General features: G+C 41.5%; 1 protein-coding gene across 1 annotated transcript; it reads right to left on the reverse strand.

Moving 5' to 3' along the window:
* Nucleotides 1-7,580: 7,580 nt before the first annotated feature.
* Nucleotides 7,581-12,690, reverse strand: FAM210A (family with sequence similarity 210 member A; the record flags this gene model as incomplete). Its single annotated transcript, XM_082015209.1, has 3 exons — nt 7,581-8,647; nt 9,969-10,080; nt 12,242-12,690. 3 exons carry the CDS (start codon nt 12,688-12,690, stop codon nt 8,381-8,383), a joined length of 828 nt encoding a protein of 275 aa, XP_081871335.1. The 3' UTR covers nt 7,581-8,380.
* Between the last annotated feature and the right edge of the window lie 5,669 nt (nt 12,691-18,359).

Consider the following 18,359-nt stretch of genomic DNA (forward strand, 5'->3'; position numbering starts at 1 on the left):
TATGAAGTTAAAAGAAAAACATCACCACGTGTGGTAAACTTGCAGCTTGTGTATTTAGAGCCTAATGGTGGACTTGCAGCTTGTCCCCATCAGCTTTGAGACCCCATTTGGGAAGACATCAGTAGGCACAAGGGCCAGGTAAATGCAGAGTTTGCAAGGAGTCCGTGCTGTCTCTCCATGCCTGCTTTACTGCAGAGGGGCTGCCCAGACAGCACTCTGAAGTGATCAGTACTGCAGCCGTTCCACTACTAACTGCCCAGCAGTACAGTTTTGGTTTGTTCTAGGTGTAGGACCACAACTGCATTTCAGATGGATTCAACACACCGTCTCAAGTGGAAATTACATCAATTTTATGACTTCATTCTGATTGCAAGAGAACGTAAGATCCTTGATTCAGCATGAGATTAAAAGAAGGAGGACACAGACCGATTCTGTAATGAGTCAGTCTGCCAATGGAGTTGACTCAAAAACTGTAGTATGTTTGAGCAACATGAGATCGTACGTGTCAGGAAGCCACGGCACATATAATCTGGTACCAAGTATGCTCAACCTGGTTTTAGCTCATTGGTGAACTAACATTATCAAAACGGTGTTTGGCAGCAGCCTAACCCTTCAGCTACTCCAGCATGAAGCCACCTAACACGGCAATGTTGCCACACAGTTAATGAGTTACTCCTAAGGGATGCAGAAGCCCAGAGGTTGCAAACGAGATTTTGCCAAGAGCACCCATTGCTTTCTCCCCAGGCCCATCCATGGGCTGCTGTCTCAGAGAGCTGGGACACAGGATGTGTCCCAGTCCGAACCTCTGTTTTCCCATGTAGGACGGTTCTTTACGGTAATGAACAAGGTTTAGGGAAACGGCAGGCGCTGTCATGACCACCGTTACTCCCCAGTGGCTCCTGGCCGGAGATCTGTGTTCATTCCTGTGCCTGTGAGGAGCGAGTCCTCTCTGGGCACTCATGAGGATGCCTCATGTCTGGCACCTGCGAAGCACTGAGCAGCTTTCAGTTATACCAGTTCTGCACAGAAAAAGTAAGAAAGAGATTTGAAGACTATTTTTTTTTAAACAGAACCTTTAAAAAATAATAAACTTCAGAAGAAAAACTTTTTAAAAATAGTGCTGAGAATTTATTTGAGGTAGGTTATCCGCCAGTTACCCCCTTTCTGGCCACTTGGCCAGACACAGAAGTGGTTAGAAATCTTTCTTTAATGATGTCTCTTTATGAAACTCTTTCCCTGTTTTATTAATTTGTTTCTTTTTTTCTTTTTTCATTCCGAAGCAAGCCTGTGTATCCTCTCCTGTGTTCCCTCCTCTGGGATTGTCCAATCAATTCATCGAACTCACACCCAAACTTAATGCTACCATGTTGTCCTGCAGGCTTATGAAATCAAGATGTAGGCTTTCTACTTAAGATCATCTTCATCCAGATAGCCAGATAATTGCCAGGGGATAATTATGATTCTCTAATTATTATCGTTGCTGACAGCGAGTGATGAACAAGGACGAATGCAGCGCGATGCTCTAAGCTGACACCCTGAAGAGGGCACAACCAGAAAATGTGTTTTGACTTTGGCTCCAGCCCCTGCTTGGGCCACTGTTTTGGCTCTGGCCTGTTATCGAGTCACAGCTTTGGGTGGTGGGGCTCCAGTCCCTATCTGGGCTGCACCTTCAGCTCTGGCACTAACTTCAGCCGTTGACTGGCTCTGGTCCCTGTTCATGCTGTTATTTTGACTGGCCCCATTTTTGGCCGTTGCCTCAGCTCCAGCCATTGCTCAGGCCATGATTTCAGCTCCGGCCCCATCTTGGGCTGAGACTTCGGATCCAGCCTGATGCCAAGCCATGACTTTGGCCCCAGCCCTGCATCAGGCTATGATTTGGTTCTTGCCCCATCTTGGGCCATGATTTTGACTCTGGCCCCTGCTCAGGCCATAACTTCAGCTGCAGCCCAATACTGGACTGCAATTTCAGCTTGGCCCCATCTTGGTCTGCAACTTTTGCTCCAGCCCTAACTCAGGCTGATACTTGGGCTCTGGCCCAATGTTGGTCACAACTTTGGCTTTGGCTGCATATCATGCTGTGAGATCAGCTTTGGCCCCTGCTTTGGCCATGACTCCAGTTCTGGCTGCTGACTGGGCTGCGATTTTGGCTCTGGACCCAACTCGGGCTGCGACTTCAGCTCTTACCTCTGTTCAGGCTGTGAGTGAAGATCTGGAGCCATTTTGGGCCATTACCATGGCTCCAGCCCCATCCTTGGCAATGAGTTCAGCTCCAGGCCCTATCTTAAGCCACAAGTTTGATTCCAGCCCCATCTCAGGTCACAACTTTGTCACCACCCTGATATTGGACTGTGACTTCAGCTCCTACCCCATCCTGAGCAGTGACTTGGGTTCTGGCCCCATCTGGGGCCACAATTTTGTGTCTGGCCCTGTCTTCAGCTGCAACTTTGGCTTCAACCTCCATGTCAATTTGCAACTTCAGCTCCAGCCCAATATTGGGTTCTGGCCCCATCTTGGGCCGCAGTTTTGGCTCTGATCTCTGCTCTGACCATGACATCTACTCCAGCCCCATATCAGACTGCAACTTCGGCTCTGGTCCCTGTTTCAGCTCTGGTTTCAGTTCCATCCTCTATCTATCTGTGTCGCTGCTTTGGCTGCAGACTGATCTCAAGCTGTGACTGGCTCCAGCCCAATCTTGGGCCATAGTCTCTGCTCTGGCCCTGGCTTGGGCTTCCACTTCAGCTCTGTTCTGGTCTCAGATCACAACTTCAGCTCTGGCCCCTTCTTGGGTTACAAAGTTGCTTATGGCCCATACTTAGGGCATGACTTCAGCTCCAGCCCTGTATGGGGCTGTGACTTCAGCTTCTGCCCTGTCTTGGGCTGCTACTCACCTCCAACCCAAATTCAGCTCTGGTCCACGCTTGGGCAGCTACTGCTCAAGTGGCCTCAAATCAGAGCACAGCTTTGGCTCTGGACCTGCTTGGGAAGTTGTTGCAGCTCTGGCCCCATCTCCATCCACATCTTTGTCTCCAGTCTGATATTGTGCTGCAACTTTGGCTCTGGCCGTTGCTTAGTCCATGACTTCTGCTCTAGCACTACTTCAGGTTGCAGCTTCAGCTCTTGTCTGATACCAGGCTGCAACTTTGGCTCTGGCCCATTCTTAAGCAGTTATTTCAGCACTGGCCTCTGCTTGGGATGCACCTTTGGCTCAGGCCCCATCTTGGCTCATAATTTTGGCTCCGGCTCCTTACTGGGCTGTGACTTTGGCTCCAGACCCTTCTTGGGCAGTGATTTCAGACCTGTTCCATGTTTGGGCTTTGACTTCTGCTCCAGCCCCACCTTGAGCCATGAGCTCAGTGATGGCTGCATTTGGGCCTCATCTTCAGCTCCTGTCCAGTATGAGGCCATGACTTTGGCTCTGGCCCAATACTGGATCGCTACTTCAGCTCTGGTCCCTGCTCAGGAGGCTACTGTGGCTCCTCACCCCTATTTAGGTCATGATTTCAGCTCCAGGCCCATCTTGGGCTGTGACTTTGGCTCTGGACCCATTTCAAGCCACAAGTTTGGCTCCAGCCTCGAGCCAGATCTGTGATTTCAACTCTGACCCCATCTTGAGCCACATCTTTGGCTCTAGCTCAATCTCAGGCCATGTCTTTGGCTCCAGCCCCTATTCGGCGTATTAATTTTTGCCTGGCCACATCTTGGGCTGTGACTTTGCCTCCAGCCAAAATCTTGGGCCATGGCTTCAGCTCTGGCTCTGGCCCTAGATGTGACTTCAGCTCCATCCCAACTTCAGGTCATGATTTCAGCTCCAGACCCATCTCTGGCCTCTGACTGATGTCTGGCCTGATACTGGATCGCTACTTCAGCTCCAGTGCCTACTCGATCTGCATCTTTGGCTAGGGCCTGATAGCAGGTCGTGACTTTGACTCCATCTGCCCCACACTGGTCTGTGGCTTCATCTCCAATGCCATCTCCAGTCATGACTTCAGCTCTAGCCCAATATTGGGCTGTGACTTCAGTTCCTGCCCCATCTTGGGCAGTGACTTAGGCTCTGGCCCCATCTCTAGCCTTGGCTTGGTCTCTAGCCCATCTTGGATCACGGTTTTGTCTCCAGTACTACCTCAGGTAGCAACTGCTGCTCTGGCTTGATACTGGACTGTGATTTTTGCTCCAGCCCTTGTTTTGGCCATGACTTTGGCCCCCATCTTCAACTGCAATTTTGGTTCTGGACATCACTCGGGCTGCGATTTTGGCTCTGGTCCCCATCTCGAGCCACAACTTCGGTTTCAACTGCGTATTGGGTTGTGATGTTGGCTCTGGCCACTGCTTGAGCTCCAGTCTCACGTTGGTTTGCAACTTCAGCTCCAGCCCCATATTGGGCCTTGATTTCAGCTCCAGCCCCTGCTCACATCATCACATCTACTCCAGCCCCATCTTGGAGCTACAGTTCTGGCGCTGATCCCTGCTGTGATCACAACATGTACTACAGACCCATCAAGGCCTATGAATTCATCTCCAGCCTCATCTCAGTCTGTGAATTTGGCTTTGGACCCATACTGGACTGTGACTTCAGCTTCTGCCCTATCTTGGGCTGCTACTCACTTTCAACCCAAATTCAGCTCTGGTCCATGCTCAGATGGCTACTGCAGCTCTGGCCAATATTTGGGTTGCGACTTTGCCTCTGGTGCCTGTTCAGGCTATTACTTTGACTCCAGCCCCATCTCAGGCTGCTACCTGGGCTCCAGACCTACCCTGGGGCACAGCTTAGCTCCAGCCTAGTATTGGGCTGTGATTTTGACTCCAGCTCCATCTTGGGCAGTGAGTTTAGCTTTGGACTGACTGTGGGCTGCAACTTTAGTTCTGGCCTAATCATGGGCCCTGCTTTTGGCTCCATCCCTGGTTGGACTTCTACTTCAGTGCTGTCCCAATTTCAGGGTGCGATTTCAGGTCCAGCTCCATCCCCATCTGAGGCTGCAACTTCATCTCTGGTGCCACCCTGGGTGGCTACTTTGGCTGCAGTCAGGTATTGGGGCCATTACTTTGGCTCCAGCCCTCTGCTCAGGAGGTTACTGCAGCTCTGGCCCCTAATCCGGGCAGTGACTTTGTCTCCAGTTCCATTTTGAGCCACAGCTTTTGCTCTGGCCTGATATTGGGTCGCCACTTGGGCTTCAGCCCAATATTGGGCTGTGACTTCAGGTCTGGCCACATCCATGTCTGCAGCACCATCATCTCCAGCCTGATACTGGGCCATGACTTCAGCTCCAGCCTCTGTTTGGACTCTCATCACTACTCTAGCTCCTGCTTGGCCCTTGACTTCTACTCTGGTGCTGTCTTGGGCTGTGACTTTGGGTCCTGCCTCATATCAGGCAGCAGGTTTGGCTCTGGCCCATGCTCAGGCTGCAGCTTTAGCACTGGTACCAAATCAAGTCTCGACTTTGTCAAGATATTGGGATGTGACTTTAGCTCCTGCCCCACCCTGAGCAGCAATTTCAGCTCTGGTCCCACCTCAGGTTGCTGTTTGGGCTCCAGCCCCATCTTCAGCTGCGACCATGCTTGGGCTCAAACTTCAGCTCCTGCCCCTGATTGGGTCATATCTTTGGCTCTGCTCCTCATTTGGACATTATTTTGCCTCCAGCTCCACCTCCAGCTCTTAATCTGGCTCTGCCTCACCAGAGGGGGAGGGATGCCTGCTTCCAGCCATACAGACCCACACTATGTCTTACTGTCAATAGTAAGAACTGCACCATAGTATTGTGGAAAGAGCTACGGAAATTAAGTTATAATTTAAGTTATAAGGGCTAAATGATATATTTATCCCTTAAATAGCAATAATAATAATAAAAATAAATAAAAATAATAAGCTATAAATTGGATGAAAGTCAACTTCATCCTGTAGTTAAAATTGCAGTGCAGCTGGGCACATGCTGGGCACCCAGTGGACTAATGTCACTCATTCCCTGGGTGGCCCAGGAACTGGTCTCCACACTAATGAGACAATACATTGATTCCAGATGAGGCTGGCTTGAGACAAGGTCACCAGTACAACCAAGCATTTGACTAATTGTCACAAAAGCTCTCCAGGTCAGATTTTCAAAGTCTTGAACATTCCGCCTCCTGCTTTGTGTAGATCGATCCACATTGCTGTGTGCTTTGTTAATTGACATCCTGGGTGGAGGATGCAGCTGGTCCAGAAACTCCTCGAGGCTGTTCACGCTGCAAAACTGACCAAACAGTACATTGATGAGACAGGTGCCCAATAGCCACTATAAGCTAGTCCTGCAGATGCAAAAATGGTTACATAGGATAGCCTACTGCACATAGTTGAGACAGAAGGTCCTTTGTACTTAGCACTAATAGTGATGGACCATGTAAGCACTGCAGTGGTCACCAGCCAGCTGGACATGGGGAAGGGCAGGAGGATGGGGGGGTGGTGGTGGTACCAAAAGGGTGTGTCCTTATAATGAACAAGTTCTAACATGCCTGGAGGCTACAGACCCATCCTAGGACACCAAGGTGTCCCTGTGCAACTCCTGCCACATGCAAAGAGGAGATGAATCCTTGTGCCCTGCACTGAGAGGTTCCCACATCTGGCCCCAGACTGAGAGGATGACCATGCAGTATTGCTGGGGCAGACTTTAGGCTTTGCAGGGCACTGCAGGACACAGGCAACACTGCCCACGGAAATTGAAAACCAGAATAAATGCCAACATCAGAAGAATGTGTGCATGAGGACAATAAGGAAAAGTACACTAAAATAGAAGAAAAGCATCTATTAATGATGATGAGTAGTGCTCATCTCAGCAGCCTAAGAATTCACAGAATTATTTTTTAACAATATTTATAAGAAACATGGCACTGAATATACAATGATTATTCCTCACAACATCCCTGTGAGGTAGGCATTCGATTGCAGTTACTATTTGACATGTGGACAGAGGCAGAGAACTATGTAATCAACTCTGCACAATTAAGTTAATGAAGTTCTACTCACTTAAACATGGAGAGGCCCTTAGTGACTTGACTGAAAGCATAAGAGTGGGGCAGAGCTGACACTTCACCAGCTATATTCTTTTACTCTAGTCAATTACAATGCTTAGGGTCCAACTCCGTTGCTTCCCCATATCCCCCTGAAAAAAAACCTCCTTTGTTAAAACAACATACACATGCAGAGTTGCTACAAAGTGAGATCTGTAATAGAAATAGGAAAAAAACACTTCAGTTTAGCCTCCATTTGAGTAACACCATGAGAGAAGTTTGCCTGCCCAGTCAAATAGAACAGTTTCAACTTTAGTCCTTTATGACATCTGGGACAGCATTTCAGCTTTCAGCTAGAAGTATTTGCTTGACCTAAGAAATCTGTAGACTGTGATCACTGTCCTAGAAATTATGCTTATTTTAGTTAAATTGTTCTACTGAAGTCTGGGGGATTCCTGAATAGAAGGAACTTCTCGGTTTACCTAACTTTGCATGTATTTAAAAAGCCCCTTAGTATACCAATTTCTCAAGTAAACTTCTCTTTCAGAATTTTTTTGTTCCAAAAATGAAATAGAGCACTTTTGTAAACTTTAGCATAATAAAAAAACCCTAGTAGTTTTTAATATACAATTATTGATTAATTTCTTTTAATAACTTTCTACTGTAAATCAACTTTAGGAAACAAGTATACTTGACAGTATGGCTACTGTGATTAACTCATCTTCCTATAGCTTTCAGTTGAGAGTTCTGAAAAGATACACTGTGCAAGAAAGATTCATAGTCTCAACCTGTAAACTACCACAGCTCAGCTGAAGTCAGTGTAGCCATTATAATTCATTCACACTGAGTAGCTAATCCATTGTTTCCTTCATGTGCAGTATCAGTGATAATGGTCTGTCTCCAAGTAGAGAGATGATCATGATTAGAGAGGCCTGGGTCCACATACTCTGAAAACCAAAATAGGTTGCCTTTCCCAGTAGAGAAATCTTCATTCTTATTTAATGGAAGATTCAGTCTAATGGAATAATGGCTGCGCACTATGATGGAAGAACAATAAAGTAGTGGCTTTTGGAAGAAATCATCTTCATTTTGAGAGAATGACAAAAAAAAAGAAAAAAAAGAGGTAAGAGTAACTGTTAACACCATTACCACTGGACATATGAACTTCTAATCTGAGATTCAATTTCCAGAGGGAAAAGCAAAATTTTGTCACAACCTCTCCGCCACGGAACATTGGTGAGTATACAGAATTTTTAAATCTGCAGACCAACTGTAGTCTCCAGACGAGGGGGGAAAAGAAAGAAAAGAAAAGAAAGAAAAAAAGCTCAGAAGTGCACTTTGTATATCCTGCCTCACAAAGGGTTAAAGTGCTAAGTTTGATATATCCCAAAATTAAGTATTTCTCCTAGTCCTTTATTTTTTTAAATGAAACTTTATCTTTCGTTTCTTGTATCTTCTCTGTAATTTTATCCTTTGTTTCTTCCATCTTCTCTGTAATTTTATCCTTTGTTTCTTCCATTTTCTCTGTAATTTTATCCTTTGTTTCCTCCATCCTATCTTGTAGATATTCCTTTACTGGTGGTGGTGTGGACATGTAGCCATTCTTACGTAGATATTTAACAGTGATGGATGTTCCTCCCAAAGTCACAGTGTATCTGGCAGGAGTTGCAATCTTAATGAAACCAAAGAACACACTATATCAATAAACCAGGACCGTACTACATGGAAAAGGTATTTTTGATATTGAGAATTTATTTTGGCTAGTGTCAGATACTAAAAAGATCTTCTATTTATAAGAAAATAAGCCAATTTACAGTACATCCCCCAGACATGCATACCTTTCACTTAAAAGTATCCTTTTGACAAAACCAGCACAAGGCGCTAGAACTTTCATTTAAAAAAAAAAAGACACACCACCTCCCTGTTCATGTTGTGGTATGAGTAGGCATCTCTTGAAGACAGTTCAGAACAGACAGTTTGAACACTGAGCCACATAAGCAAAGAGGAAATACAGACAACAAGGTATGCTTTAAATTCTAAAATTCGTAAGAGTATAGGCATCTTTCAGTCCAAAACTAGAACCTGCGTATAGAAAACTAGAGCTAAAAGAGACCTTAAGAGGTCAGCTAATCCAAAACACAACAAATCAGTTATTCTAGATAGACTACCCTGTTCTTTCAGAACTTCAAAGATAAAGCCTGCACAATCTCCCCTTTGTAACCTGTTCTAGTGCTTTTGCATCTTCAAAGTTTCTTCCAACACTGCTAAATCTCACAGCTATAATAAAATCTTTATATTTAACCACACTTATTTATTGGCCTCTTTTAGGCCAATTGGCAAGAGTAGTGCCTTCACATTTTGCTTGGGAAAATTAGCCCTTTAAATAACAGATAAGCAGTACATTACATTTGGAAACAAAACAGATGAGTGGCATTCAAAGGAAATACAGCACTTTGTTCTTGCATGGTCTGACATGTTTCAAGTTTCCCAAACACATACTGTGCACATATAAAGCAATAAAAAGAGACACACACCTAAATGTAAGTAATTGATTCAAATGGACAATGAAAGTACTTGACAATGATGGAGAACTAAGCAGGAAGACAAACTAGCAAATCCTCTATGATAAAAACAAGTGTACTTTTATCTGGAAATCATGAGGTATTTAGACTTTACTTCTTTATGTACCATATCCTGTTAATTACGTCAGGGATACAGAGGAATAACTTAATTGTAATTAAATCTCTGAGAGCAGACAATAGTTCTGCAGCAAACAAAAAAGTTATTTTAGAAATACAGATAGACTCCTTAAAGGAACACAGAGCCCATATCAACTTGCATGTGACTATTTTTACTACAAAAACAAATGCTCAAGTATGTGTAATTATCAAAGAGAGAAAACAGCATTATTTTTTTCTGCTGTAAACAAATAAACCCCATTTAGTTCACTAGACAATGTTTAGCGCATATTTACAAACTGTAATTATACTTACTTTATACAATGCATATGCAGTTAATGCATTTCCACTCTGTGAATTTTTGAGGATGTTTACTATGCTGTCTGGTAAGCCAATCAACTCTAGGAATGGGACAACATTCACTCCTCTACAAAAGAGAAAAGAATTGACAACCTGGATTGGAATTTGAAATCTGAACAGTGATTTACAGTACCATTTCCATTCTTTAACTCTATTATACAAACTTAGTAATTTGATAGCAAAGTATTTTTTCATTTAAACAATATACTTACAGGATTTCTATTTCTGCACATATGGGCAAATAAATGTTCTTTTCAGCACTCCACCAAGAGATGACCCATTTATATTACCCCTGTTTGGCTGAGCAGCTACTAGCTTACCTGTGTCCCAGTTTATTACGTTTGGAGTCAGATAGACATAATGGTGGTAAGATAGCTACTCAGGCTCCAGTTGTGCAGGTTCAACTTCTTGTTCTATTTTGCTTAAAATTACTTTTTAAAATTTTTTTAAATTTCAGACTAATCTGCAGCATGCCTAGAAGCACAGAATCCAGACTTCAGTGTCCTCCATTTACTTCTAAATGTAACAAGCAAATGGAATGTGGCAAAAGGAAAGGAAGCAATATGTTATATGGACAAGACTTCAGGGATTTTGTGCCCAGTTGTTCTACCTTGTCAATGTAAGGTGGCAACATGGGTGGAAGGAGCTCCTATCACAATTTCTTTCTATTCGAAAACCAGGGAAGCTAACATCAGCACCAAAGAAAAAGACAGCCCATCTTTACATTACAGTAGAAAGCTACATGCAGTTATAGAAGACCTGACTTTCCAATATTTAGAAAAGTTTTATTGGTAGTATCATTATCCATTTCTACCTACTATTTTAAGCATTCTTCCGTGCATGCGATCACTTTAGCATCAGGAACAATAACAGGCAGTAATTTACTAACAGTTACTAGAACCTACAATCTGAAGGCCTATTCCCAGAGCAGAAAATGGAGGCCTAGTAAGACACCATTAACTGTATTATTTAATAAACCACCATTACTTAGTCTTGTATCATAAGCAGTCATTCTGAAAGTATTTTTCCACTTCAAGAGGGTGCTGCTCCTGTGGCATGACAAACTGAAGCTTTGTTATAATTAGTTTCTAGTTAAATATTTCAGTTGTTTTCATCTGTCAAATATCTATTTTAGCAGCTAACTTAAGTGTTTCAAGGAAAGTAATCTTCACACTGAAGTGTCGCAATGTAAGCATCAACCTGTATTCATCCAAAGCAAAATATTTTTATAGCGCAAGACCTTTATTTCTCTGACATGAGCTAAATTTAGAATGACATTTGGATCTATAGCTCCTAGAAAGGGCAATTATGCCAGCTGGTTAGAGTAACTAAAACAAACACTTGTGCGGTAAGGCATTCTGATGTCAAAGCCCCATCCTTGCCGCCACGAACTGTCGTCGTTTCATGCTTTCTATTATTAAATATACAACACCAGCAATCCAGAGATAAACATTTACTCGTATTTAGCAAACCATCTGCAGATGAGATAAAACCTCTTGCATCTGAGCTAGCAGCTCATAGCTGATAGAGTAGGTTTTTTTCTAATAAATGCCATTTTCCAGAACAGTATCTAGCACACACTACAGCTGAAAGAAACTAAAATTAGAATACATAATTTATCTTTCTTTTACCCACACAAATATTTAATTTGCAATTCAAACATCTGGCCTACAGTAGCATTTTTTCAGTGGAAGGCAGGACAGACAGGAAACAGAGATAAAAAAGGAAAAGATACACATGGCTCATGAGGAGCTCAGAGTGAGGTGAACGACGTGAAAGTCCAACGATGAGGGAGGACTGGGGATAAAGGGGGAAGGAAATGGTGTACCCCTCAAGTACAATGGCAAAAAAAAGAAAAGGTCTATAAAGATCTCACCTAGCAATTCGTAATGAGGATTCCAAATCCCTATCTTTACCTTGTGAGAGGTTAATAATAATTTCAATACTGTTTACATCCATGCACATTTCATGGAGATAAGCATTCCTTAAAATGCTAGTAACGTATCTGGCATAGAGCAATAACTGCATAATAGTATGTACGCAACACTCATGAATCCTATATACCTTCAATATTGATCTTGTGCTTCAGTTAAAAAAGCAGCCTCATTTCCCTATTACATATAGAGGCACATTTTACCATGTAATAATAATTTATATGTCCTTTCACCTGTGAAAGTCAATCTTAATTCAACAGCAGTATTGGGCACTGCAACAAAATACCAACTTACTTCATGGCTGCATAGTAAAAGGATCCAAACCATACAGTGGAAGTCAGAAGATGCACTGGAATCATGACTTTTCCATACTGTTTAAAAGTTTTTTTGAATCTCTGAACGAGACTAATTGATTTGTCTTGTAATGGATCAGGATCTGAAGAATCTGACTCGACCAGGCTCTGCTTGGGTGTATCAGTGGCCAAAGTCAAAGGCTTTCTCTCTTCTGTAACTTTGTGAGGAGTGTCTGCTGGCTGTGATGAAAAAGCACTTTTCTTTGAGACAAAGTGTGCTGCACCTGCATGAAGACATCGTTTAGGAGGGTCCAGTGCCAGAATCACTTTGCATCCAACATTAGACAACACTGATTGTCCTTTTAAGCACTGAAAGATACCAGTGCGAGAAAAAACGAAACATGTCCCATGTGCCAGCTGAGATGCAGCATGTAATACACGCCGTTGCATTTTGTTGAAGTGTATCTGAGGTTTCTGTAGAGAGGAAACAAGAAGAATAAACAAATTGCTTTTCAATAATGTCATTTCTAATTGCTCCAATGCCACCTGAAATTCTCAATTCTAAATTGCTTTCTATTCTTCTACTTTAAAAGGTTTCCTTATTTTGCTCTGCAGAAATTGCTACCTTCTAGAATTAGGCAAATAATTTTAGATCTTAATTCTCTAGCATTCTGAACTAAAATGGGCCCTTCACTTAACACATTCTGCTCCTCACAGCTAAAATGCTCATTCCACTCTCCAAAAACATTTTTAGATGTTTAGTGCTAACTACTGCTTTCATCTGCACAATCTGGCACAATTATTGAAAAGTTACCCTTGAAACTTCACTTCTAATAACAAATGATAGTTTGGGTGATACTTCCAGCCTACACAAATGTAGTATGAACTCACTGAAGCGCAACTGAAATTAATTTTTGGTATCAATACATTCTTAGTTTTGGTATAATATTTCATGTTCTGTACTATTTTGAACTAAGAGTAAAAGTTCATACAGTGAAAAAAACCCAAACCATCATCAACAACTATTATTATTATGACTCAATCAATAATAAATAAACTTAATAGTAACAAACCTAACCACAACAGCCTGCCAGTATACATCTTTAGGAAGGAGGACAGTAGTATTGAATGTCATGTACTAACAGGAGCAAAACTGGACTGTAATTTCAGAAATATTACAATGGAAAGCATATTTTAAAATGGTGGAAAAACCAGTTAACCTTACGATTTTGAATACTTAACAGTTACTCCTGAAAGTTCAGAAGAACCATTGAGAGATTTCCCCACAAAAGAATAGAGGAATTTTGTTTGGCATGTATAGACATCAAGAAGTAATTTCCTGCCCCCCGCCTCAAAATGCATGCTTTGAACTAGTGAATGAAATACTCCTTTCTTTTGTACAATGACTGCAAGTTACAGAACTAATTTTCCTTCCCTTCAAAAAGTGTCACTAATTGATTTTATGTATCAAATGCCAGTTGTCAGTTGTATTACAATCTTCTTATATTTCTGATGCTTTTACATTTTTAGTTATCATAACAATTCTTGATCCAAACTAGAAATCATTCAAGTTTAACTGCAACTCCACTGTCGTCTTCATGTCTGCTTCCCCTTCACCTATAGCTTTAGATATAGTTCAGTCAGGTATTTCGATAGTGAATTTGTCTAGACTGCTGAGAATGAAGCCATACATACCCTTTATTACTTTCCAGATATGGAACAAGAAAAGTATGATAAGGTTTGTATCTTCAAAAACTTGCAACTCTTCCACTAGTTCCCCACCTTTCAAATGTATGTCTTGAACATATTGATGACTCTGCTAAGTACAAAAAAAGATGCATTTGGAGAAATAGCAACAACAGCAAAGTAATATTATGAAGATTTTTGGTCAGCCTGAAACCTTGCTTTTTTTTTTTTTTCTGTGTAACTTCGAAGTTCCTCAAATGTGAGCTACTGTTGCCTTCCAAGAGAAAAGTTTAATAACCAAAATAAATCTTTTGGAACATTTCTCCCTGTATGTTTTCTAGGTATCTTTATGTTATTGTTGTGCTTGAATTAATTGCAATGACTAGAATTACAATGTTTGATGTGGGGACAGGACTGGAGGAATGGCTTCAGACTCCCTGGGAACCTCTACCTTGCATGTAAAGCACAGACACCCACTTTTGTTGAACTCATACTAACAGGAGAGGTATTGCATCAACAGGGTAAAAGGGAACTCTTGTCTCTCTGTAAAAGCAAGCACTTACTCTTGTTGAGTTATGAACTCAGTGGGAGCCAAGAAGTACTACTGCTTCTAGAGCAGTAAATCAGCTGCAGGTACTGTCTCTCAACAAGTCAGCCTTCTCTAAGAATTCACTGGAAGCAGCAACTGCTTGTGGTATCTCTGGTTTTACAAGATGTGGAGATTCTTGCTGACTTTGTAGATCCAAATGCAATTGCTTCTCAACACAAAAAGATTAGTGAAAACACTCAGCGAAACTCAAGTGTTAAGATGGCACTCTGTCATATATCAAATATCTTACTGATTTTACAGAAATTGTAACAGCAAACTGGAAGAAGACAACCACATTGCTTGCCCATTGCAACTTACCCTCCTTTCCCAAGGGATAACACTCTCCACAGAGGACTGTTCTCCCCTCTCACTAATAGTACAAAACACTCTGAGCATTGACCTAAGGAAATTTTCACAGTATCAGCCAGCCAGCAGACTCAGCAAAGGATACCTATCCATCTATGGGAATTTGGGAGCTCTCGAGTCAGACTTCCACTGTTCATCTATTTTCAGTTGATGGTACTCAACTGAAAAATACCTGTTCCAAACAAGCTTTGAAAATTGCCACCATGCCGCACAGGGGAAACCAGGCTCAGCACTCTGATTTTGGTTCATTAATGTTATCAGCAGGACTTTGCATTCCAACAGCCTTGAAAGGAGATCATTCTTCTGTACAAGAAGAAACTGAACAAGTATTTCAGAATTTTGCCATTATATATAGCATATATATAGTAGCATTTCTCAGAACACCACTTCTATGTTTTGCTGTCCAGCACCTACTGACAGCACAAAAGTAACACTGCACCACACCTCTGATTCATTGCAATGGCTGCAGAACACTGGGGTATGAAATAGCTTTCAGGGGGTGAGAATCCTCCTTAATGTGAAGAAGCAATGGGTCACTACGTGTTCAATGCTCATCACTCAGTAGCTAACATAGCTGTGATTGGTAAATGAGTTTCAAGGCCTCTGCTCACAGAGTTAGGTGCACTGTATAAGAATTAAAATAAAATGGCTTTAATGGCTTTAATGCAGGGGAACTACCAGGGCCACTGACAAGACCTGACACGCCATTTTTTTGTTCCTGTATCCTCAGATGGACTTGGAACTCATTAACTAAAGGGATTTTCTCCATGATGCAAGACCTGGCTGGTCAAACGGAAGGTTCTCTAACCATCTAAGGTAGATCCTGAAAAGGTCCTGAACGTTGGAAGCACAGATGATAGTGTGGTTCTAGCTAATATTCTGTAAAACAGCTTATTTTTTTGCTTCTCCATTTTAAAAAAAGCTTTTTGCTAGATACTTGATATATAAAAGGCTTGAATATGATAGTGCATATATTCAAGAATAAAAGAAAACAGGCTTTTTGAAACAAGGTTGGAATTTTCCTAACAGTCCTATGGTGTTTTATAGGTACATACTTTATTTTAGTTACCTAAATGAACAAAGGAGAGACTTCTGAAGTGTCAGTAAGATGAGGATGATGCTACAATCCAGCAGCACTACAAGACTGAAAGAAGTATTATAACAATTACAGCGGGATGTAGGAAAGGCAAAAGAATAAAATAACAGATTAATATAGCATTGATTGTAATTGATTTTGAAGAAATTAATATTGTTAAAGAGGTGATGAGTACAGCTGCTCAATTGTAATACTTTAATTACTTGTCTCAACACTGCAAACAAGTCTTAAACAGGACAGACAACTCAAAGTGCACAATAAAAGTAGCTGGAGGTCAAAAAAAACTGCAAACAAAACTGTAGAGTTACTCTGTAAGTATAATACTTTCCTTAAAGAAATTACTGGAGCTATAAGAGTTACACAATTGCCCCTTTAACTTTAGGTTGTTAAAACCCCTCAGATTCTAAAGAAGTCAAGGCAGTAACTTGTTACCCACAATTACACCTAGTGTCTTTTTGAAAGTTGTTTCTTCATTTCATTGTATTTCATCTTGCATGATGCTTCATGACGCTGCATGATGCCGCAAAGGCACAGAAAATGACAGAAGCTAGAAGCTTCAAATACCAAGGTGGAAAAGCAGCTGGTCTGTGGCATGAAAAGGGGCAACAGGACGGACGGGCAGAAGGTATTTTAAAGAATCATAGATTTCTACATTAGCTTTCTCTTAAAAATGCCACAAGGAAAAGAAAAAAACCCCAAACAACCCAAAACCACGGCGATGTCTAAGGACAAATATAGCAGTTCTCAACTGTAAGAATCCCATGTGATCAGTGCCTGAATGCTAGTAGGACAAACTACAAACTGAAATACAAACACTCCTGGGATAAGGTCTCCTCTTCAGTGCTGTCATATTCTGGCTAACTATTTAGTAGTATCTCCATCTGGCTGTAAACTGAGCTGAAGAGATCTTGGCTGTTCAGGACATACCCCTGGTTGGGATTCTTGGACATCCATTTAGTTCCTGAAGGCATGTCTGTCTCATGGCAAGCTATTAACAAGCCCTCTGACAATAAAGGGAGTGCTCTAGCGGACTCTTGAGTAAAAGTACAGATCAGTTTCTCATTAGAGTGCCAGAGGTTTTGTTTAGGAAACTTTGGTACTTCTGTTACAGTTTAGATCAGCTTTAGCATAAAACTAATGTACTACAGGAGTATCCTGTCTCTTGCATTTGCTCTGCTGAATCTTTGCCTTTCAGTGATTATTTTGTTCCCAAGGACAACAAAAGTTCAGGATCTTTTAATGTCACAGATTTGGTCTGCATGACTATCACAAATTCATGGGTTTGGATGTGTACTAACATTTCAAGCAAAAAAGAAACAAGGCATCAGTGGGAAAAAAGAGAAGTAACAAGCCAGGCTTATATAGGTACAGCAAAGGCTGCTGTGAATATCTGCTGTTGGTAAGAGAAACCATGCCAGAGATGCTGTCAGGTGAAACTTTCATCAGGATAATTTGTATGAAAGCAGTTGCCCTGTTACAATTAACATTTTTTGAGCTACCAGAGAAATTAAAATGTGAGAATGAGGGTGGATGTAAGATGGCAAAAACTGTAGCGCAAGTCCTTTTGTAAAAGAGGTCAAAAAACATCTAAGGGAATAGTATATGTAAGCTACAATGGCTTATTTTCTCAGTTCTACCAGAAACACTCTGGACACAATATGTAAATATGGATGAATTTAAAGCATTTTTACTTGTTCTGTTACTGTTCAAAGAAGAGAACATTAATTATACCACAGGAGAGTCCCCAATGAAAATCAATGAACTTTTTCCACTCCCAAGGTGCTGTTCTATGAAACCAGAGAATTAATTTACATTCTTGTCATTTTTAGTGTAAAATCAAACAAACTTTGAGGGTTTTGTGTTGTATATACAGAAAAATTCTGAAAGGACACAAACCAAGTTTTCAAAAACCCTTTCCAGCTCACCTTTCAGATTGCATAAAAAGCAAATGTAGAGATCTCATCCAAACAGCTCAGCTGAATTAAAAAAAAAAAAACCTGTATTGCTTACATTTTTACTAAATATAATTTAACCCCCCCTCATTTTCAGATTTAAATTGTTCAAGAACTTATTGACAGTATATTTAAAAAAGAAACCCACCTTGCCTAGCTAATAAACCAAAATAAGAAAAACACAACTGAAAACACATAAGGGTTGCCTAAAAAGCTGGGACCACATTTTAAAATCATTGTCATAATAGTGCAATACATGCACAGCATCATTGTTTTTCCTAAGCTCAATGTAAAATATATCTACAAACCTCTTAGTAACTGCAATGGTTCAGCATAGCATACAGTCACTATCCATTGACAGGAAAATAGCAGTGGATAGGGACTTTTTGTTCTTTGTATTAGTACTTTAAGAGTGTATGAATGAGCATCG

This window comes from Phaethon aethereus (genome assembly GCF_964289735.1).
Source record: "Phaethon aethereus genome assembly, chromosome: 2".
NCBI lineage: Eukaryota > Metazoa > Chordata > Aves > Phaethontiformes > Phaethontidae > Phaethon > Phaethon aethereus.